The sequence below is a fragment of the Hyaena hyaena genome, unplaced genomic scaffold, assembly GCF_003009895.1.
Source record: "Hyaena hyaena isolate Hyena2069 unplaced genomic scaffold, ASM300989v1 scaffold_52, whole genome shotgun sequence".
Taxonomy (NCBI): Eukaryota; Metazoa; Chordata; class Mammalia; order Carnivora; family Hyaenidae; genus Hyaena; species Hyaena hyaena.
Window position 1 is genome coordinate 2914096 of NW_024080684.1, and position 25201 is coordinate 2939296.

Below are 25201 nucleotides of genomic sequence, written 5' to 3' on the forward strand. Positions count from 1 at the left end.
TGACACCCCCTTCTAATGACTCTAACTGATCTTTCCAAATCAGTTATTCTGATCTGGACACTGGTCTTTGCTCAGAGGAGTTACTTGATATCCTGATAGTATCCTAAGGCTATCCATCCCTAGGATCACTCCATCCATCTCTAGAGTGAAGCTATAGTGATCTTTCAAAATGTGACTTTCTCCTGATTAAAACCCATCCACTGCTCTCAAGGTGATGAAGTGTTCTCAAGATGGAGCTCAAATTCCTTGTGATGCATGATGAGGCATCTAGGATCTGGTTCGGCAAGCATCTCTTGTTCTTCCACTTCACACTGAGCTACTTCCAGGACCCAAATGCACTGTACTCATTCTCTGTTCCCTCTAGATCTTTCCATTTTGCTGATTCTTCTCCCTGTGATGCTCCTTCCCCCATTCTTCATCTGACCCATACTTACTCATTCTTTATAAATTAGCAAGGATATGGTCTTCTCAACCAAATTTTCCATGATTACCTCCCAAAGGCAGGTAGGTGCTCTACCTTTTGTCCCCAAGGATACATCTATGTTATAAGTATTTGGCTACGTGTCTCACCCACAATACACCCTTTGGGTCAGAAGCAGTGTCATACTGTTTGCTGTATTCCTAATTCTTAAAACCATGCCTGGCATAAACCAAGAGACCAGTCAAAACCTACTGAGTGAATAAATACATGAACGAATGAAGTAGCCCAAGTTAGTATTTCCCAAAGTACATTTATTGAAATTATTTCCACAATAAGTATTGTCTGACCTTGGACACTCATAATTCACCTGAGTAGAGTAAAATCAACGTGAAATTCTGTGATAAAGGAAGTTTCAGCTTTGTCTAACACAGTGCTCCCAAATTAACCACCGTGCCCTCTTCCACACACAGAATCTACTGACATTCTTTGTGTTAAAATAAATAAGTGTGCTCTGATTAAATATGCACAAGCTGTGCCTGGCATGTTTGACACAGGGCCAACATGTCTGCAGAGGAGGGTAAGGGAGAGAGAAGAGAAGATGAAGTCAGAGAGAAAAAAAGAAGCCAGAATATGAGGGGCCTAACAAGTCACACTAAGAACCTCAGCCTTTACTTCGCATGAGATGCAATTAGTGGGCTTTACTCAGAGGAGTTACTTGATCTGAATTATATTTTAACAAACACTTTAGTGCTTTGTTGAGAAGAGCTTGGTAAAGGGCAGAGGAGGAAGCAGGAACTCCAGTGAGGAGGCCATTGAAGTAAAAGCAAGACAAGAGATGATGGTGGCTTAAAACTACTTAGTAGCACTGGGGTTAGTGAAAAGCAGTCAAATTTATGAAATTCCTCAAATCTAAAAAAGGTTGAAGAAATGTACAGGGAATACCCAGTGTGCCACCCAACACCTACAATTGTTAGAATTTTGCTATATTTGCTTTATCATGTATCTAGCCATCTAGCCATCCATCAAACCATCCACCAATGGATGCGTATTTTGAAGGAGAAGCTGATTACGGTGACTCCAAGCTTTGGAGTTTTTAAAATTGAGATATAACTCATAAGATTGACTCCAAAGATTTTGACCAAACACCAATGAGTAATTACCAGTATATGAGATCGGAGAAGTACAGTAAAGCACAGGGAAAAGGTGGAGATCAAGAGCTCAATTTTGTATGTCAGTCTGAGATATCCATTGGACAGCCAAGTGAACACACTGAACAGGTCATTGTATATGGAAGTCTGGAGTATGGAGAGAGGTCAAGGCCAGAGATATGCATGTGTGAGTTATCAGTAACAGTGATTCATCAAGGCAGTAATTCTCAATTAGAGAATCTAGGTCAATAAAACATCTGCACCATTAGATGTACAATGATGACTGTCATTTTAAGGGGATCAAGAAGGGTAAAATTGACTGATATGGGATCTATCCAAACCAGGGGCAGAGACATATCCATTCAGTGTCCTAGACAGACCTCATACTCTAATATGGTATGTACCAGGGCAAAGTAAATAGAACCTATGACATGCTCTGCTTTTAACTGTTTTAACTGCAAAAAAAAGTAATGGCATGAGGGGAAAGACCTTATCTTAGTTATTTCTAGTACATACTAGGCTAGCACATACTCCACCTGGAGCCCAGTTAATACATGAATAAATGAACAAATCATTAAAAATAATTAATGAGTTGAATAAAATCATTAAAAATAAACCTACATATGTGAGAAGTCATGTGCAACATCAGGATGCTATTTTAATGTCTTCAATTTATAACTTTATATGGCATTTTATTGCTAATTTTAATAAGCTTTCATTATTTAATGTAGTATATGACATATAAATCCCCAGACCAAAACATCCCATGTACAATAAAAAGTATTCTCTGAGAATATAGGTTTCTGTCCATGACAGATGAAAACAATAGTAACTGAAAATACTGCTAAGCATTCATAAACTGTGCCCATGTTGGGGTATGCTTTTTAAAAGCAGAGCAATTACATAATCCCACTTCCTTGACAACAAAGTCAACAAACATGAGAAAGCGATCACAGTAATTCTTAATGCACACCTTATTCCATGTCGAATTTACAGTTCTCAAGCTTTCTGAAATTTTTTCTCTTTCATGTAAGCTCAGACTTTTATCTGAAAGCATTTCCAACTCGGTTCTATTCAGCCATTTGAGTTTTTCAGCTTGTACGTCCATCTCCTGGGTTAAGTCCTAAAGGAGTCATAAGAGAGTTGTCTTAAGAAAGTTGTCATACCGAGCCAAGTCCAACTACTATATCAGAAGTCTCTCTGGGAAATATTCTTATAAATGTAGATTTCTAATTTCTTTTCTTTTTCTTAGAAAATAAAATTATAAAAGCCTAAACTTATATTAACAAACTGGTTTTTTTTTTTTTAAGCTTATTTTGAGAGTGGGAGGAGAGGGGGAGGTAGGAGCAGAGAGAGAGGATCTGAAACAAGCTTTTCACTGTCAGTGCAGAGCCTGATATAGGGCTTGAACCCATAAACCAGGAAATCATGACCTGAGCTGAAACTAAGAGTTGGACACTTAATCAACTGAGCCACCAGGAGGCCCTGGACTTAAATTAACAAACTGTAACTGATACAGGAATGAACACAAACTTTCAATGTGCATTTGGATGCACTTGTGCTTTGGCCTCTTTTACCCTCATCTCTTAACAGGTCATATTATAGCGTATTTATGTTGATAGTTTAACATTCTGTTCTTAGATAATGAAAATAATGTCTTTTCTAATCAAAGACAAAAAAAAAAAAAAACACAACAAGAACACTTTATGCAATCTTTACCTTATCTCTACCTAATGTACTCTCTTTGTGATGGCCCCGTAACATGTTCCAAGAAAACTACCGAAATTTTTAGATAAAACAGGAACAATTTTGCTAGATATTTGTCTAACAAGAAGAAAACTTAGTAATTGTTTGCCACATATTTTTCATCATATTGAGTTTCATTCCCAAATGCCTCAGTCATACTCCTTAAGCAAAATCTTTCATCCAATTAGGGGGCATCCTTTCAGGCATCCTTAGATGCATGCACATATGTCCTCAACATGCACAATTTCTTTTTTCTTAAATCTTTTTTTTAATGTTTATTTATTTTAAGAGAGACAGAGACAGAGGGTGAACAGGGGAAGGGCAGAGAGAAAGGGAGACAGAGACTCCAAAGCAGGCTCCAGGCTCCAAGCTGTCAGCACAGAGCCAGACGCAGGGCTCAGACTTATGAATCACAAGATCATGACCTGAGCCAAAGTCAGACATTCAGCTGACTGAGCTACCCAGGCGCCCCTAACAATTTCTTCCTTTTACTAAAAATATGAACACATTCATCTTACTGTTCCGCAAGAAGTATTTCCATTCTTAACACAAACTATATAAACTTTATAGATATGAAAAAGTATGGATATTTGGATATATTTATACATATATTTATCTTTACATATTGTATACATATAGAACTATAAACAATTCTTGTTAGTTGTGGATCAACAAAGGACATTTGATTAATACAGTCATAATACAAAACCTGTAGTAGGCTATGATGAGTTGCTCCTAAGTCACTTAGAGTTTTCTTGGAAGAGTCAATTTTAAAGACAGCAATCAGTAACTATCTTCTAAATCTAACAGCAAAGAACGATACTTCACAGTATTATTATATTCTAAAATGTTGAAGTCTGTTGAAAATAATCTAAAAATCTTTGTCTAATACTCAGATCATATGATTCGTTACTTTTCTATCACTGAAACCTTACCTCTGCAAGAACAAAATTACAGTGCTCTTAAAAAAAATTCCTCTAAAGTTCACCACATATACCACAAAGTACAAAGTTTCTTCCCCTTTTCTTCTTCAGGCATGCATTCTCTTATTTTTAGCGTAAATGTTCATGCACCAAAAAGCACTGGCAAATATAGAGACAAATAAACCACTTACTGTTAATTCTTGTAGGTTTTCTTCCAACTCAGTGGTTGATCTCTTTTGCACAGCATTCTCGGCCTTTGTTAACCAACAGATAATATCATCTAGTCTTTTTCTATATTCCATCACCTGCTTACTTTCTCCTTTTAGCCTAAAAGAATACGTTATTGAAAAACGTTGACAAAAATTATCCAATTAGTCAGAACACTATATATTTGCTTTGGACATCCCAACTAAACACGCTACACACAAAAATGTTCCTAATAATTATTTTAATATATATTTTTAAATGTGTGTCAATAGTGATGTATATATTGTCCAATACAAAAGATTACTTGATAGTATGATAATAAAAAAATTTTCTTTATTAAATTCAAAAACATTGAAACTAAATGTTATCTTCTTTCATTGTGAAAAATTCTATAGAAATTTAATTCAAATGATTTTTCTAAAGCTAGAGACCACTGACAACATAATGGAAGCTTTAAAAAAGAAAGAAAAATGTCTTTATCTCAAAAAATAAGGAAAAACACATAATTCTCTTTCAGTAGTCCATGGAGATAAAAAGTCATCATTCTATGACATAGTATTCACATTAGGTGGCAACTATTACTCTATTCAGAGGAAAGAAAGAATAAGAAGGCAAGATACTGAGAATGGAAAATTTTTACAAGTATTAGGAAAGACAAGAAAAAATGGAAATTTGGTTACTTGCTAAAGTAAGTATTATATTTGAATATAGCACCAAGTTATAAAAAGAGATCTAGAAAAAACAAAGCAAAAGTTTTAAAGGATATAAAGAAACAAATAGTCATATGAATATAAAAAAGGAACTGCCTTAATTAGATCTTTAAAATGTTATAAGAATACCATTTATAAGTATATAAACCATCTGTCAGAAGTGGAGAATATGACTAGAACTCATGATGAACAAGATTATGAATTTTTCAGAGAGGCTTTCAAAGATATTTACAGCTTGGTGGTGGTATCATTATTTTTATAGTTGTGGCTATTAGCTGCAAGTTTAAAAGTTAAATGAGATTTTTTAAATGAATTGCATTGTGTTATACCTAACAAAAATTTACATTTTATGGCTATGACTTTTTCTTTTTAATCACAAAAAAACTAACATATGATGCACTATATAAATATAATCAAAAGCTAAATAAGTACTTGCATATTTTACAGAGAGTCAGTAATATTTGAAGGAAAGTCTTTTAATGCTTAGAAAACTAATGAAAATCACTACACAAGCATAAGTTTTCATTTTTAAGTATCCATAGGGAGAGAACACTGCTTCAAAATTAAAATAAACAAATAAATAAAGCAATAGTATTAATTGTTAAAGACTGGCAATACCAAGACAGGTAATTTACCCTCTTTATCAAAGAGTAATTAACTTAAATAACAGCTTTATAAACACTCAAATACTATTATAAAACTTGTATTTAAAAAAAGAGTTAAATGCAGCAGAATACACATTCTTTATAAATACACGTGGAACATTCTCCAGAACAGATCACATACTGGGTCATAAATCAGCCCTCAATAAGTACAAAAAGATTGAGATCATACCATGCATATTTCCAGATCACAATTCTATAAAGCTTGAATTCAACCACAAGAAAAAATGGGGAAGCTCTCAAAGGCATGGAGGTTAAAGAACATCCCACTAAAGAATGAATGGGTTAACCAGGAAATTAAAGAAGAAATAAAACAATACATAGAAGAAATAAAAATGAAAAGATGACAGCCCTCAAATCGATAAAATTACAAATGAAAGAGGAGAGATCATAACCAACAACATGGAAATACAAACAATTATAAAAGAATACTATGAAAACTTATCTGCCAACAAACTGTACAATCTGGGAGAAAAAGACAACTTCCTAGAAACTCACAAACAACCAAAACTGAAATAAGAAAAATAAAAATTTGAACAGACCAACAGCCAGCAAGAAATTGAATCAGTAATCAAAAATCTCTCAATTAACAAGAGTCCTGGGCCAGATGGCTTCCCAGAGATATTCTGCCACAGATTTAAAGAGTTAATACCTATTCTCAAACTGTTCCAAATGATCAAAAATTGCAAGGAAAACTTCCAAACTCATTCTACGAAGCCAGCATTACCATGATTCCCAAACCAGACAAACATCTCACTAATAAGGAGAATTACAGGCCAATACCCCTGATGAAGATGGATGCAAAAATTCTCAACAAAATACTAGCAACTCAAATTCAACAACATTAAAAGATATTATTCACCAGAATCAAGTGGGATTTATTCCTAGGCTGCAAGGATGGTCCAATATTCCCTATCAAGCAACATGATATACCACATTGATAAAAGAATGGATAAGAACCATATGATCCTGTCAATAGATGCAGAAAAAGCACTGGACAAAGTACAACATCCATTCATGTTAAAAAGCCTCAACAATGTACAGATACAGGGGACATATCTCAAAATCATAAAGGCCATATATGAAAGACCCATAGCTAATATCATCTTCAATGGGGAAAAACTAAGAGCCTTTCCCCTACCCTCAAGAACAAGATAAGGATGTCCACTCTCACCATTACTATTTAACATAGTATTGGACGTCTTAGCCTCAGTAATTAGACAACAGCATCCAAATCGGCAAGGGGGAAGTCAAACAAACTTTCACTATTTGCAGACAACATCATACTCTATACAGAAAGCCCAAAAAATTCCTAGAACTCGTACATGATGAATTCAGCAAAGTACAGGATATAAAATCAACATACAGAAATCTGTTGCATTTTTATACATCAATAACAAAGCAATAGGAAAAGAAACCAAGGAATCAATTCCATTTACAGTTGCACCAAAACAAGATAGCTAAGAGTAAACCTATGCAAAGAGGTAGAAGATCTATACTTGGAAAACTATAAAACACTTATGAAAGAAACTGAAGAGGATACAAAGAAATGGAAGCACATTCCGTGCTCATGGATTGGAAGCACAAACATGGGTAAAATATCTATACCACCCAAAGCAATCTACACATTTAATGCAATCCCTATCAAAATACCACCAGCATTTTCTGCAGAACTACAACAAACAGTCCCAAAATTTGTATGGAACCACAAAAGAACCCAAATAGCCAAAGCAATCTTGAAACAGAAAAGCAAAGCTGGAGGCATCACAATTCCAGACTTCAAGTTATATCACAAAGCTGTAGTCATCAAGACAGTATGGCACTGGCACAAAAACAGACACATAGATCAGTGCATAGAATAGAAAATCCAGAAGTGGACCCACAGCTATATGGTCAACTAATCATTGACAAAGCAGAAAAGAATATCCAATGGAATAAAGACAGTCTATTCAACAAATGGAATTGGAAAAAATGGAGGGCAACACACAGAAGAATGAAACCGGACCACTTTCTTACACCAAACACAAAAGTAAATTCAAAATGGATAAAAGATCTAAATGTGAGACAGGAGATCATCAAAATCCAAGAGGAGAAAATAGGCAGCAACCTCTTTGATCTCAGCCAGAGAAACTTTTATTAGACATGTCACCAGAGGCAAGGGAAACAAAAGCATAAATGAACTACTGAGACCTCATCAGGATAAAAGCTTTCTGCAGAGAAGGAAACAATCAAAAAAATTAAAAGGCAGCCTACAGAGTGGGAGAAGATGTTTGCTAATGACATATCTGATTCAGGGTTAGTATTCAAAATCTATAAAAATAACTTATCAAACTCAACACCCAAAAAACAGATAATTCAGTTAAGAAATGGGCAGAAGACATGAATAGACACTTTTCCAAAGAAAACACCCAGATGGCTAACAGACACATAATAAGATGCTCAACATCATTCATCATCAGGGAAATACAAATCAAAACCACAGTGAGATACCACCTCACACCTGTCAGAATGGCTAAAATTAACAACACAATGAACAGTAAGTGTTGGTGAGGATGCGGAAAAAGGGGAGCCCTACTGAATTGTTGGTGGGATTGCAAACTGGTGCAGCCAGTCTGGAGAACAGTATGAAGGTTCCTCAAAAAACTAAAAATAGACCTATCCTACAATCCAATATTTGCACTATTAGGTATCTACCAAAAGAATACAAAAAATACAAATTCAAAGGGTACATGCACCCTGATGTTTATAGCAGTATTATCAACATTAGCAAAGCTGTAGAAAGAGCCCAGATGTCCAGCAACTGATGAATGGAAAAAGACGATGTCACACACACACACACACACACACACACACACACAATGTAATACTATTCAGCCATCAAAAAGAATGAAATCTTGCCATCTGCAACAACATAGATGGAGCTAGAATGTATTACACTAAGCAAAATAAGTCAATTAGAGAAAGACAAATACGGTGTGGGTTTACTCATGTGGAATTTAAGAAACAAGAAAGAGAACAAACTGGGGGTTAACAAAGGGAGGTGGGTAGGAAATGAGCTAGATGGGTGATGGGGATTAAAGAGGGCAATTGTTATAATGAGCACCAGATATTGTATGTAAGTGACGAATCAACGAATTCTATTCCTGAAACCAATACTGCACTATATATTGGCTAACTAAAACTAAAAAAAAAAGTTGGAATTTATTTTTCCAATGTTTCATAATCATGACTAACTTAGTATTTTGAAAATATATCTATGAATGAAACTAACATCAAGCAATTTCAATAACACATATTTGAGTCACAAAATTTTCATCCTCAAACCAGCTAAATATAATCTACACTTTAAATGTTATCACTGAGAATAAAAATAAGTTATAGATTTATGTTCAAATAGTAGATAACAATTGCTCATTAAGGAATAACAGCACAAGTTGACGAGCTGTGCAAATACGTTAACTACAAGCACTCAATACAAAAACAAATTAAACTGTGCTATTCCTCAATGACTCTGATAACAGTACACACACAAGCTCTTAAAATTGCAAGGTAGCCCCAATTTAAGATAAGTTATAACCTTAAATGAAGTCAAACATGAATTTATGAAAATAAATATTGCTTTAGTTAAAACAGAAGATGTTATGAAAGAGATTCATTATTCTTATCTCTTCCCCAAAATGAGTAAAATATGTATTAGCTTCACCTTGTTAGGTCCAGGAAGAATAATTACCACATTCCACAGAGATCCATTGGAAAATCTTTAACAGAATTTCTGCTAGTATTGTTATACCATGCCAGCAAATACATCTTTTGCCTTAAGGAGACCTGGAAGCTAGATGATTTCTGAGCTAGAAGGACTCTCCATAAAATCTCATTAGCATGGCACATAAAACCCTATGGAGCCCAAGCTTCCGATCCCACCCCTGGCCCCCTGAATCCTCCTTTTCCAGTAACTTTGCAGATCTCTCACCTGGCCATGCTATTTCATGCCTTCCACCTTTGCCAATTCAATTTCTTTTCCCTAGAAGCCCCTCTCTAGGATGAATTCACAGGAAATTGTCACAAATGCTTCAAACCTCAGTTCAAGATACTTCCCCTCTGATGCCTAAATTCCATGTCCCAAAACGACCCCACTGAAAAAGAGGACTATAGGCCAAAAGAGAACTGATGAACTTAGATGCAAAAATTCTCAACAAAATACTAGCAAATCAAACCCAACAGTACATTAAAAGAATCACTGACCATGATCAAGTGGCATTTATCTCTGGGCTGCAAGCGTGCTTCAATATTCACAAATCAATCAATGTGATATATCACATTAATAAAAGAAAGGATAAGAACCATATGATCCTGTCAATAGATGCAGAAAAAGCATTGACAAAGTACAACATCCATTCATGTTAAAAAGCCTCAACAACGTACAGATACAGGGAACATACCTCAAAATCATAAAGGCCATATATGAAAGACACATAGCTAATATCATCTTCAATGGGGAAAAACTGAGCGCCTTTCCCCTACCCTCAAGAACAAGACAAGGATGCCCACTCTCACCATTACCATTTAATATAGTACTGGAAGTCTTAGCCTCAGCAATCATATAACAAAAGGAAATAAAAGGCATCCAAATTGGCAACAGTCAAACTTTCACTATTTGCAGACAACATGATACTCTACCAAAAACCCAAAAAACTCCACCAAAGAGTTGCTAGAATTGATACACGAATTCAGTAAAGTCACAGGATATAAAATCAACATACAGAAATCTGTTGCATTTCTATACATCAATAACAAAGCAATAGAAAAAGAAACCAAGGAATCAATTCCATTTACAGTTGCACCAAAAACAAGATAATACCTAAGAGTAAACCTATGCAAAGAGGTAGAAGATCTGTACTTGGAAAACTATAAAACACTTATGAAAGAAACTGAAGAGGATACAAAGAAATGGAAATACATTCCATGCTCATGGATTGGAAGAACAAACACGGGTAAAATATCTATACCACCCAAAGCAATCTACACATTTAATGCAATCCCTATCAAAATACCACCCAACAACAACAGTCCCAAAATTTGTATGGAACCACAAAAGACCCCAAATAGCCAAAGCAATCTTGAAACAGAAAAGCAAAGCTGGAGGCATCACAATTCCAGACTTCAAGTTATATCACAAAGCTGTAGTCATCAAGACAGTATGGCACTGGCACAAAAACAGACACATAGATCAGTGCATAGAATAGAAAATCCAGAAGTGGACCCACAGCTATATGGTCAACTAATCATTGACAAAGCAGAAAAGAATATCCAATGGAATAAAGACAGTCTCTTCAACAAATGGTGTTGGGAAAATTGGAGGGCAACACACAGAAGAATGAAACCGGACCACTTTCTTACACCAAACACAAAAGTAAATTCAAAATGGATAAAAGATCTAAATGTGAGACAGGAAACCATCAAAATCCAAGAGAAGAAAATAGGTAGCAACCTCTTTGACCTCAGCCAGAAAAATCTTACTAGACACGTCGCCTGAGGCAAGAGAAACAAAAGCAAAAATGAACTACTGGGACCTCATCAAGATAAAAAGTTTCTGTAGAGAAGGAAACAATCAACAAAACTAAAAAGCAGCCTAGAGAGTGGGAGAAGATATTTGCTAATGACATATCTGATACAGGGTTAGTATTTAAAAAATCTATAAATAACTTATAAACTCAACACCCAAAAAAACAGATAACCCAGTTAAGGAACAGGTAGAAAATATAATAGACACTTTTCTAAAGAAAACATCCAGATGGTTAATAGACACATGAAAACATGCTCAACATCACTCATCACCAGGGAAACACAAATTAAAACCATGATGAGATACCACCTTATACCTGTCAGAATGGCTTAACAACATAATAAACAATAGGTTTTGGTGAGGATGCAGTAAAACAGTAGCCCTCTTGCATTATTGGTGGGAATGCAAACTGGTGCAGCCACTCTGGAGAACACTATGGAAGTTTCTTAAAAAAAGTAAAAGTAGAACTACTCTACAATCCAGCATTTGCACTGTTAAGTATTTACCCAAAGGATACAAAAATACAGATTCAAAGGGGTACATGCACCCCAGTGTTTATAGCAGCATTGTCAACTGTCCAGCAAGTCCAAGGTATTCCTGACCTAGTTCAAGTTCCTGCCACACAGTTGCGATTTCATAATAAAATGTCACAAATGAGAGGAATAAAGATATTTTTCACATGTATGAAATCTGAATAGAAATGTGAGACTTTATGGATAACCTAAAAATACCGTAAGATACAACATACTAAAAATATAGAACATCATGGGGCATCTGGGTGACTCCGTTGGTTGACCATCTGACTCTCTATTTCAGCTCATTCTGAGCATGGAGTCTGCTTAGGATTATCTCTTTCTCTGCCTCTGTCTCTCTCCCCCACCCACATTCTATTTCTCTCAAATAAAAAAAATAAAAATATATTACATCACAATGGAGATCTTAAAAGTCAGTACAACTCCTATTGTGATAGCAGATAATAGAAGAATTTTGAACTCATCTGACTACATCTTAAAAGGCTCTGCCAAAATATCTTTACCCCTGTGCCCTTGAGTTATCACAGCTACATCACCTTGGCCGCCGGTCCTTGACTTCTGCCAAGATCACACTCCAGCGCTGGTTTAAACCTGCCAGCTTGTCTTTCAAGAAGCTTCCATCTGTGGGGGAGAGTTTCTGTACAATCCCATCCCCAGTTCTGTTTAGGGCTGCAAAACTGGGCTGGTGGCTACTGATCCCCTCTTCGAGTGCCTGTAACAGAGTACAATTCAAGATTAACTCAACTAACTGTGCAGTCAATCCACAAAGGTACTAGGGCATCAGCCTAAGTGTTAAGAGAAACAAAGTCCTGGGAGAATATTTCATGTCCATGAAAAAGGCTTTTCAAAACACTTTACTTACATCTCAATGAACACACGGAATGAAATCTATTTTGAAGTCTAGCCCGTTCTCATGAGTGCCATCAGGCAAAATACACTGAAAGAGGACAGCCTACTAACAAAATAAATAACAGCTGTTTACACTGAAGCACAAGCATCAGAAACCTGCTGCATTTCTATGCACCAATAATGAATTATGTTTGAGTAAAGTAAATGGTTTGTCCTCTTTCAAATATGTGCTTGAAAGCATTTCTAAATACAATGTGTGTGTGTGTGTGTGTGTGCCCCCACATACCCTTATGTCCTACCATACGTCAGTAAATGTCAATGTGTATTTTACTGAGACACTGCTTCACAGGTCTATCAATGTTGAAGCAATTAAGAAAGGACATTTTAAAGTCAAGTATGAGCACTTATCTGTAACTCATAAAATAAAAAAAAAATGCATTAACATGTTTATGAGAAAATAAAAAGCATTTTCTAACTTCTAAGGAGCCTTCTACCTAAAGTATATTTTGAAAATTTCATAGAAGAGAATATATTTTTAACAATGTGAACTGAAAGTCTGCTTGCTTTTGACTATTATTTTTAAAGACCTGTTATCAACATAACTGATTTAACTATTGTGTTATATTTCCCAAGACTGCATTTGACTCACACAAGCAGCAGCCCTGACACAGCTGAAGAATAATTTACTTGTACGAAAATTGTCAATCATACAAAGAAAAATAAGATGCCTAGTGTTTAAGCACAGAAAACAGAGGGGAGGTATGCAGATATCTTTCTGTACATACAAAATTTCACAAATGTTCTGAACATAAAATTTTAAAAATAAAATTGTGTTTTACATTACCACTAAAGAGCATCTTTTATTTCAATTTTTAAAGTCCTAATTAAAAATTGTAAATACCAATTTTTCTTAGACCTTTGAAACTGGAAAGCAGAACTGGAACAAAAATTACAGGTTGTTTATGTACTTCTGAAAAGTTAACATGATTAGCCCTTACTTTCCAAATCCGTCTTAAATGTCCCATACTGAAAAAATTATGCCAGGGCGCCTGGGTGGCTCAATCGGTTAAGCATCCGACTTCAGCTCAGGTCATGATCTCATGGTTCATGGGTTCCAGCTCCGCATCGGGCTCTGTGCTGACAGTTAGCTCAGAGCCTGGAGCCTGCTTTGGATTCTATTATCTCCCTCTCTCTCTGACCCTATCCTACCTTTCTCTCTCTCTCTCAGAAATAAATAAAACATTAAAAAAATAAATGCCACCTTCCAAGCAGACCTGTACCCCCCAATGGGAAGCACTCACCGGCTGATGCATCCTGGCTTTCTCCACATCCAGGCCACCATCGGGAGCAATGGTTTCAGCCAGTAAGTCTTCAGCCTCTGTTAGCCACTGGGTGAGGTCATTAAGGTCACAATGGAACTGTCTCCATTCTTCCATAGCCCTGTCAAAATAACTAGAGGACAAGAAACAAAATAGGTTTCCAAACTTTCCAGGACTGTCTAAAAGTAACTGTTCTAAAAAGGAAATTCAAATCTCATTTAAATTGAAAGCCTCAAAACAAGGGAATTCACAGCTCACTGCTCTACAAGACCAGTTTTCACAGAGGACGACAGTTAATGATTCCTCTTGGAGAAACACACACCAACCAAAACAATCCTGCTCCCCTCTCTCTCTCAACATGGGTGTGCACATGCACACACACTAGGCAGCTTTTTAACTGAAAAGACAGCCTGCTCCAGCTTGGCAAATCAAGCTTGATTAGCTGCAGCCACGCTAACCTACCCACCTTTAAACACTTAACATGTTAAATACCAGCAATGTAAAATATGATGAATCACTCTAATGGGAAAAAAATAGGATGTTTTACTTCCAGAACACTTTGTTCCTAGCTAGAACAAAACCCAAAATTTCAAAATACTTCAAAAATTTTCTTGTACTCCATTATCACGCGTTCTGGAATGCTTGTGTCCCCCAAATGCATATGTTGAAGCCTTAATGCCACAATGGGACTATATTTGGATAACGAGGGCCCCTAAGGAGGTAATTAAGGTTAAATGAAGTCTAAGGTTAGAGTGAAGCTCTAATCCTGTAAGACTAGTGTCCTAATAGGAAGAGAAACAAGCACCAGAGACTGATCTTTCTCTCCTCTCTCTTCCTCTGTCTCCCTCTGTCTTTCTCTGTCTCTCTCTCACACACACATTTTGCAACAACACAGACAAAAGGCCATGTAAGGACACAGTGTGAAGGTGACCATCTGCAAGCCAGGAAGAGAGGCCTCATTAAACGCTAACCCTGCTGGCACCCTGGCCTTATACTTCCAGTCTCCAGAGCCAAGAAAATGTGTTTGTTGTTTAAGGCACCCCATCTGTGGTATCTTACTATGGCAGCCCTAGCCAACTAATACACTCTGGGTGTGTCCCCTTTATCTGAACAGAATGGAAGTGCCTATAAAGCCCAGGTTAGGCAATGAGACACAGGGCTATTGAGATTTCTATTTAATTTTAAATTCTGCGGCGCCTGGGTGGTTTAGCTGATTGCGCACCCAACTCCTATTTTGGCTCAGGTCATGATCCTGGGATCTAGCCCCAAGTTGGGCTCTGTGCTGAGCATGGAATCTGCTTGAGATTCTCTCTGTCTCTGTCTCTGTCTCTCTCTCTCTCTCTCTGTCTCTCTCTCTCACCCTCTGCCTCCCCTCTGCTCACCCTCTAAAATAATAAGTAAATAAACAAATAGATTCTTTAGCAATGAGATAATGTCACGCTCCACTGCCTGTCATATCTGGAACACATAAAATAAATATAAAAAAGGAAAAGCTTTTTTGGATTAGGAGCCTAAATATCCCTGTGCCTTTTTTTAGAGTAGGAGTCCTAGCAGAGATTTAGATGATATCCCTGAGATTTTGACAATATTAATAACATTTTTACTTTGCCTAATAAAAAGCTAATATTATTTTCAAAAAATGATAAAATGGTCCCTGGGATCACTAACTCCTAAAAAATGTTCATATTTTCTTCTTCTTGTTAAAATACTGCAATGGCTCCCTATTGTTCTCATAGTAAAATACAAACTACAGCTGACCCTTGAACATCACAGGTTGAACTACACAAGTCCACGTACACATGGATTTTTCCTATAGATACTAAAATGTGTTTTCTCTTGCTTATGATTTTCTTAATAACATTTTCTTTTTTCTTGCTTACTTTATTATATGAATACAGTATATAATATATTAAACACGTAAAATATGTGCTAATAGACTATGTTATCAGTAAGGTTCTGGCCAACAGTAAGGATCAGTAGTTAAGTTTTGGGGGAGTCAAAAGTTATATATAGATTTTCGACTACATAAAGGGGGGGAGTTAGTGTTCCCACCTTCATATTGCTCAAAGGTCAACTGTACTTAACATGATACCCAAGGTCCTTCTGATATAGTCCCTTCAGGCCTTTTGGTTTCATTTCTCTGCTATGAGCTCTAACTCTGCTGGACTATTTCCATTCCCTTAACAGCATGGCACTCTCTCTTTTATCTATGACCTTTGCAATGTTGTATTCCTTCACCTAGGTACCTTCACAATCTCCAAGAAGACTTCCCAAATCCTTCAGGGTACCTAGCATGGTCTCCTGTACTGTCCCCATCACAATACTATGCACTACTTAAAAAGGGCCTGTTTATATTTTTCTACCGTATACATATGGACCCTGGGAAAGAGACTGTATCTATTTAGTACATCTGCCTTATAATCTTTTGTAATTACTTACATATAGCTGCATGTGCCTTGAATTAGCACTCAATAAATATTGGTCAAACAGATGGTGCATGGATAGATGGATAAGCATGTATATAGAGGGAGGTAGATGGGTGAAGTCATAAAATTGAATTTCAAAAACTTTTTAGATGATAGAGAAAGAATGATGAAATTAAGAAGGAAAATTGTTCCTTGTAGAAGATGGAATTCTGAGTAAGAATCAGAAACAGGGAAGGTAAAGAAAACAGAGTAAATTTGAATCTAGTTTGTGTGAAATGAATGAAGGAATCTTTTTTGAGCAATACAGACAAGGCATAAAAAATTAGGCCATCTGGAGAACACTGTTAAAAAGCTTCTCAGTTCAAGATGAGAGGTCTGAACTTTTTTCTTATAGCAGTGAAAGCCACCAAAGAAAATACAGAGGACGAGTACCTGAGAAGATATTCTTAGGAGAGAAGATATATAAGGACCCAAAGAAGAAATAACTGGTTGAAAGAAAGGGAAGACATTCATTCAGGAAAAGGGAGCTCCATTATTTGTCTATGATGGTTGTAAAATTACTTATTTGGAAATATATGAAACTAATACCATGCACCTATATAAAGTAGCCATAAGGGAGTTCTCAAAGAAAGATGATATATTTTCATGCTACTTCTCTCACTTTTACTATAAGCCAACAAAATTTGAAAAGTTTGGGGATTTTTCCATAGATTAGTTTTATCTCTTTTTTTTAAGTTATTTGAAATTTAGTTAGTTACCATATAATATAATAAGTCAGAGAAAGACAAATACCGTATGATTCCATTCATATGTGTAATTAAAGAAACAGAACAGATAAATACAGGGAAAGAAAAAAAGAAAGAGAGAGGCAAATCATGACGTAGACTCATAACTATAGAGAACAAACTACTGAGGGTTGCTGGGTGGGGGTGGGGGGTGGGAGTTGGGCAGAGGGATGGGCTAAATGGGTGACTGGTATTGATGAGGGCACTTGTGATGAGCACTGGTTGTTATATGTAAGTGATGAATCACTAAATCCTACTCCTGAAAACGTTTGAAAGTTTTATAGGCCAAATGGCCCAGGGAGCTGGTATAGACGAATGGACTTGATGGTTACCCTCAGGTGATTATAACCAATAAGTGAAACCATGAAAGTGCAGCTTGTTTGTCATTGTCTTGATGTTTTAGAAAAAAACAATAGAAAGAAGTTCTCAGTGCTTGTGAAAGGTAGATAAATGTGGATGGAGAAAAAATAAACAATTAGGATAGATTTTTACCAAAGTTGAAAGAGAAAAACAAAAATTAAGGGAGGCCTGGGTGGCTCAGTCAGTTGAGCATCCAACTTTGGCTCAGGTCACGATCTCACAGTTCATGAGTACAAGCCCCGCATCAGGCTTGCTGCTGTCAACACAGAGTCCACTTTAGATCTTCTGTCCCCCTCTCTTCTCTGCCTCTCCCCTGCGCACACACCCACTCTTTCCCTCCAAATTAAATAAACATTTAAAAAGAATAAGAAAGGAACATAATACATCCAAGTGCTGGGGTGATGAATAATAGAGGTAACCTTTTAGCAAATATAATCAAGTTAACAAAACAAAATAATAAAACTTATGATAGATGACACTTTTCTAAAATGAAAAATATAGTTTGGTGCTTAAAATTTTGAAAACTCCCAAGGAATAAACGCTTTTCTAGAAGGTAACATTCTTATAATCAAGAAAATGGCAGAACTTCTGCCACCAGAATTACTAATCAACAATGTGCTTGCAGTTCTACCACATTAGCCAAATGAATATATAGCAACAGGAAACTTTTTAAAAAGAAGAAAAAGTCATTATTATATACAATTGATGTGTCAATATACTACAAAGGTCAAGAAAATCAAGTTTATACTCATACACATATGCACACAGAGTGCAGGAAAAACCACACGCACCACCACACGCAAACTCTATAGTAACAAACAAGAAAAGCTTAAACTACCAGAGGGTCATGGATCAGCAGGAAGTTTCCCTAAGGATAAAAGTGATGGAAGATGACATTTTTTTCTTGCTCTTGCCCAGCATAGATAGTCAGATGCGTCTGGGAGCGAATTCTGACACTCTCCACATTGCTAACACCACATGCCCCATCCTGGCATTCCCCTGAAGACTGGGCCCACCCAACCAACTCACTTGGGCAGGCATCCCCCCCAAAGTGACTCTTGACCTGAGGAGCAGAGGAGATAACCCCACATATCAAAGTGCCCACAGTTCCTGTCACTGGGCCTCTTAACTAGCTGTGCAGAGAGCAAGCCCTGCCCTTACTTGCACCAGCAGCTATTGCAGCAGCTACCTGCAGACAGCCAGACTAAGTGCTGCCCCACCCACCAACAAGCCCCATGTGGCTGCAGCCAGGTCTCTCAATAGCCAGAGGAGCAAACCCTGCCCAGTGGGTCCACAGCAGCCAAAGCAGGTCATTGCAGCCAGCTGGGCTAAGGGCCAGCCTGACCCACCAGCACACCACCATAATCATGGCTTTGCCACAACAGGCCGGCACACGCAGTAGTGTAGGATTGCATTACAGGGCACCACACAAATCCACTACTTTTAAGACCAGGAGATGTAACTGATCTACCTAATATACCAAAACAAACACAGAGAGTAAGACAAAATGAAGAAAGAGAGGAATATGTCCCAAATGAAAGAACAAGACAAAATCACAGGGGAAAAAAAGCTAAATGAAACTAAAATAAGCAATTGGCCTGATAAAGAGATCAAAGTCATGGTCACAAAGGTACTCACCAGATTTGAGAGAAGAGTATTTAAACTCAGCAAGAACTTCAACAAAAATGTAGAAAATATAAAAAATAATCAGTCAGAGCTAATGAATACAATAACTGAAATGAAAAATATACTAGAGGGAATCAACAGATTAGAAGATGTAGAAGAATGGATCAGCGATCTGGAAGCCTGGGTAATGGAAAGAAACCAAGCTCCACAGCAAAAAGAAAAAAATAATAATGATAAAAATGAAACGAGTTTAGGGGAACTCTGAAACATCATCAAGTGTAATAAATTCACATTATAGGGATCCCAAAAAGAGAAGACAGCAAGAAGGGGACAGAAAACTAATTGAAGAAATAATAGCTAAAAACGTCCCTAATGACGGAAAGGAAACAGACATCCGGGAAACTCCATAAGGCTAACAGCTGATTTTTCCACAGAAACTTTGCTAGCCAGAAGAGAGTGGTATGGTATATTCTAAATGCTGAAGGGAGGAAATCTACAATCAAGAATACTCTATCTGACACACTTATCATTCAGAATTAAAGGAGAGACAGAGTTTGCCAAACAAAGTTAAAGGAGTTCATCATTATTCTTCAACTGGAAAGAAAAGGCCAGAAGCAGAAAAGTAAGAAAATTATGAAAAAAAGTCACTGGTTAAAGCAAACATATAATAAGGACCTAAATGTGAGACCTGAACCATAAAACTCCCAAAAGTAATCTCTTAGATACTGGCCTTAGCAACATATTTACTGATATATCTCCTCAGGCAAGACAAAAATTTAAAAAGCTAAAATAGCCTACTGGGACCACACCAAAATAAAAAGCTCTTGCACAGCAAAGAAAACCATCAACAAAACAAAAAAGAACCTACTGAATGGGCAAAAATATTTGTAAATGATATATTCAATAAGGGGTTATTATCTAAAACATATAAAGAACTTACACAACTCAACCCAAAACAACAAATAATCCATTGAAAATGGAGAAGACCTGGGGCATCTAGGTGACTCAGTCAGGTAAGTGTCCGACTTCAGCTCAGGTCATGGTCTCACGGTCCATGGGTTTGAGTCCCACATTGGGTTCTGTGCAGACAGCTCAGAGCCTGGAGTCTGCTCTGGAGTCTGTATCTCTGTCTCTCTGCCCCTCCCCCCCCTCACGCTCACTCTCTCACTCTCCCCCTCTCTCAAAAAATTAACATTAAAAAAATTGTTTTTCCTTCTTAATGGAGAGTACACAGACATTGTTTCAAAGACATACAGATGGCCAACAGACACTTGAAAAGTTGTACTATATCACTAGCAGGAAAATGTAAATCAAAACCACATGAGATACTATCTCGCACCTGTCAGAATGCCTAATATCAAAAAGACAAGAAACAACAAGTGTTGGAAAGAATGTGGACAGGAAGGAACCTTCATGCACTATTGGTGAGAATGTAAATTGGTGAAGATATGGAGTATAGAGGTTCCTCAAAACTTAGAAACAGAAATACTATACGATCCAGAAATTCCCACTGGATATTTACCCAAAGGAAATGAAAACACTAATTTGAAAAGATATACGCATCCCTATGTTTGCTGCAGCATGATTTAAAATAGCCAAGATATAGTAGCAACCTAGATGACCATCAATAGATGAATAAAGAAGATGTGGTATATATACAATAGAATATCACCCAGTCACAAAATGAGAATGAGATCTTGCTATCTGCCACAACAGAGATGGACCTAGAGGGTATTATGTTAAGTGGAATAAGTGAGGCAGAGACAGACAAATACCACATGATTTCACTTATATGTGAAACCTAAAAACAAAACAAATGAACAAATAAAACAGAAACAGACTCATAAATACAGAGAACAAAGTAATGGCTGCTGGGGAGTGGAGGGGCAGGAGAAGTGATGGGCAAAATAGGTGAAGGGAATTAAGAAGAACAACTTCCAGTTATAAAATAAGTAAGTAGATGAAAAGTACGGCATAGAGAATATAGTCAATAATACTGTAATGTTGTATAGTGTCAGACAGTGACTATGCTTACTGTGGTGGGCACTGAGTAGTATCTAGAATTATCAAATCACTATGTTATACACCTGAAACATACATTATAGGTCAACGATACTTCAACAATTAAAAGAAAAAGTTAAAAGAAAAAAGAAAGAAAGTAAAACACTAAACTACAAATAATAGTCTTGGGAAGATAGGTATAGACAAATCTTCAAAATTTCACTGAGGAGATAGAGAAGAACCCATTTTATAATGCATTTAAAAAAAATTTTTTTTAATGTTTATGTATTTTTGCGAGAGAGAGAGCAAAGAGAGAGGGAGACACAGAATCTAAAGTATGCTCCTGGCTCCTAGCTGTCAGCACAGAACCCAACACAGGGCTCGAACTCATGAACGGTGAGATCATGATCTGAGCCAAAGTCGGACGCTTAACTGACTGAGCCACCCAGGCACCCCTTATTTAATTTTTCTAATTTTGCCTTATTGGACTGTCAGTTTTAGTCTGATACCATAATAATGTCATTTTTAAAGCATTATAGTGGCACCTGGATGGTTCAGTCAGTTAGGCACCCAACTCTTTATTTTGGCTCAGGTCAAGATCTTACTGTTTGCGGGTTTGAGCCCCAAGTCGAGCCCCATACTGGCAGATACTGCTTGGGATTCTCTCTCTTCTCCACTCTCCCTCTCCCTCCCCTACTCTCTCATTCTCCTTCTTTCTCTCTCAAAAATAAATAAATAAACTTAAATAAAAAGAAAAATTTAAAAAAATGAGCTATGGGAATGCATTTAAAATTTATGATAAAGGAACTATCATCAATAATAAAGAAGAACTAAAATATTCTACAAAAAGTGTTGAAAAAGTGGTTCATTTAAGAAAAATAAAGCAAAATAAAGCAGATTAGTGTTTTTTAAACCAAACTGCACAAGAAAAACAAGCTAAGGCATGTTTGAAAGATACATGGGCTCTACTCTTGCTACTGAAGAGACAGGGCACAGAAACACCAATCTGGAGGCTTAGCCCAAAATATATACTATAATAAAATTCACATGAATTATTTAATGTAAACTTTATCAAATAAAATTGTTTTAAAATATACATAAATATTTAACTCATCTTACAATGAAAAGGTAACTTATATGCATATAAATAAAACAAAATCACAAAGGAAAAGACTTATAAGATGAGTATATAAAATTAGAACTTCCATACATCATATCATTAAGAAAAAACTAAAGGACCCATGAAAAGCTGTGGATAGTTAACTAGTAAAAAATATGAATGATTAATATCCTTAATGTGGAAAAAAGCTTTTGCAAGTTAAGAACAAAATAGTAATATCATAATAGAAAAACAAGCAAAGAATATGACCTAACAATTGACAGAAGAAATAACACTGGGCCAGTAAACGTATCTAATATTGAAATCTCATTGATAACCAAAGAAATTAAAATAGGAAAATAAAATCAAGATGTAATCCATTACTACACAGTTATCAAAAGTCTAAAGAACAAGGGGCACCTGGGTAGCTCAAGTCAGTTAAGCATCCAATTTTTGATTTTGGTTCAGGTCATAATCTCACAGTTTGTGAGTTCAAGCCCTGTGTCAGGCTGCTTTGGCAGCATGGAAACTGCCTGAGATTCCCTGTCTCCTGTCTGTCCCTCTCTCTCTCTGCCCTTACCCTCCTCCCCTGGCTCATGCTCTCTCTCTCTCTCAAAAATAAATAAACTTTTTAAAAAGTCTAAAACACAAAAAAACCCAACCTGTTAATATTAACAAGGTTCAATCAGAACCTTTTACACATACTGTTGGCAGGCATATGGCATAGGACAGCCGCTTTCCTGATGTAATCTAGAGACTTAAAAATTTATTACGTTTTAACAAATTAGTCTTCATTTAATAATCAGGTCTGATTAGGCAGAAGTATGCATAAAGATCTATGTAAAAGAATATTCTCTAAATGTTCAAAGATTATTTTAAAAATCCATACAAAGGAATACACCCAAAGGCCATCAGAAGTGATCTTTTCAAGGACTGTATACTTACTTACGTCAGCTAAAACAAACAAACAAAGATAAAGAACATGATGCTTAGTTTCTGTGAATACGTCTTTAAAATTTTCCAATATATTTTTCTGGTTAACGTCCCTCTTACACAGTACTTTACATTGGGCTATTTCATACATTATTTGCCTTTCCACCACATATGCAGCTACTGGCAAAAATCGTATCAGTTTTGGGGTGCTTAGGTGGCTGAGTCAGCTGAGTGTCCAGCTTTGGCTCAGGTCATGATCTCACAGTTCGTGAGTTCAAGCCCTGCATCAGGCTCTGTGCTGATAGCTCAGAGCCTGGAGCCTGCTTCAGATTGTGTCTCCCTCTCTCTCTGCCCCTCCCCTTCTCATGCTCTATCTCTCTCCCTCTCAAAAATAAACAAGCATTAGGGTCGCCTGGCTGGCTCAGTTGGTTGAGTGTTCAACTTCGGCTCAGGTCATGATCTCACTGTTGTGGGTTCGAGCCCCATGTTGGGCTCTGTGCTGACAGCTCAGAGCCTGGAGCCTCCTTCAGATTCTGTGTCTGTGTCTCCCTCTCTCTCTGCCCCTTCCTTGTTCATGGTCTGTTTCTGTCTCTCAAAAAAATAAAATAAAATGTTTAAAAATAAATAAATACATAAATAAGTAAACAAGCAAACATTTAAAGAGTCATATCATGATATGTCTGTTCAAAATCTATAAAAAAGAAGGCTCATTTATATTATATGCCTTTTCTAAAGAAAGTGAATGCTAGCTGGATACTAAAAATTAAAGGTGCTTCCTTTAATTATTAAGACACTATGTTGCAAATGACCATCCACATGTGATCGGATTCCTCTTTCTTTAAGAAAACACACTCCTCACAATTTACTAAACAAGGCCTATCACAAGGATGTATGTGAAACATATTTTCATTAATCTTAGTATACATATGACCAGTGTCATGGCCCATGAACTTATAGGTCTTTTTAAGAAAATTATCAATTGAATTTACACATACCCTTTACGGTCACTGTACATTCTATTAATTCTGTCCCATTTTGCATTCAACTGAGTAAGTGTATCCCGGATTTGAATGGCTTCAGGTCCAGAGGCTTCAAGAATAACATCTGGTTGTTTTTCATGAATGATGGCAATCTGTTCTCCAAGTTTGTCCAGTTGATCTTTGATATTCTACAAATGCATTGTCACACATTAACAAAATCCAGCAAAGAGATAAGAAGAACAGAATTACAGAAGACCAAAAATTTATCTTGTATAACACTTAATTAAAATACGATGAGACATGATAACTGTTGTTCATCAAAGCTGAAGACTTTTTAAAAAATAATTCCCTGTATTGGCCAAAGTGTGAGAAATGCTATATAATATCCTAATGGCACAAAAGAAATCCTCACAGTTGTTCAAGGCAGCATTTATACAGGACATACAAAAAGCTTTAATTGTGTTCTATAAAAGTAATCAAGTGTTTGAAGCTGGAATTATTTATATTTTTAAATATCTAATAACGATCATTTAAGTGACTGAAATGAGCTATCAAATGTATCAAACCTAATAGCAATTTTATTGCAACGTTATACATAAGTGCAGTCAAATTATACGCAAAAGGCCTTGATGGCATTTAATAGTTTTGTGAACAACTAAAAACTTCCAGATTCCTAATTAACTTATAATCAACATACCTCATACACCAACAACTGGCCAATCTTAAATCATTATAGATGACAACATAAATGCTGATATTTTACATCAACTGACAATCAAGTTTATAAGAAAGAAAAAATGATTTGTGCAAGTGTTTGATTAAAAAAAGTTTCTGGGGTGCTTGGGTGGCACAGTCAGTTAAGCATTCGACTCAATTTCAGCTCAAGTCACGGTTTCACGGTTCATGAGCC

The 25201-nt window shown here is 36.5% G+C and overlaps 1 protein-coding gene across 5 annotated transcripts in view; it reads right to left on the bottom strand.

Annotated features, from left to right (window-relative positions):
- The window catches only part of UTRN (utrophin), a 576845-nt gene that overhangs the window by 272859 nt on the left and 278785 nt on the right, over window positions 1–25201 (bottom strand). For all 5 annotated transcript variants that reach the window (XM_039230877.1, XM_039230878.1, XM_039230879.1 and 2 more), the window contains 5 exons: window positions 24307–24479; window positions 14064–14214; window positions 12450–12625; window positions 4430–4565; window positions 2543–2692 (listed from right to left, as the gene is read on the bottom strand). In XM_039230877.1, coding sequence (XP_039086808.1) covers window positions 2543–2692; window positions 4430–4565; window positions 12450–12625; window positions 14064–14214; window positions 24307–24479 — 786 coding nt within the window. The remainder of the gene's footprint in view (window positions 1–2542; window positions 2693–4429; window positions 4566–12449; window positions 12626–14063; window positions 14215–24306; window positions 24480–25201) is intronic.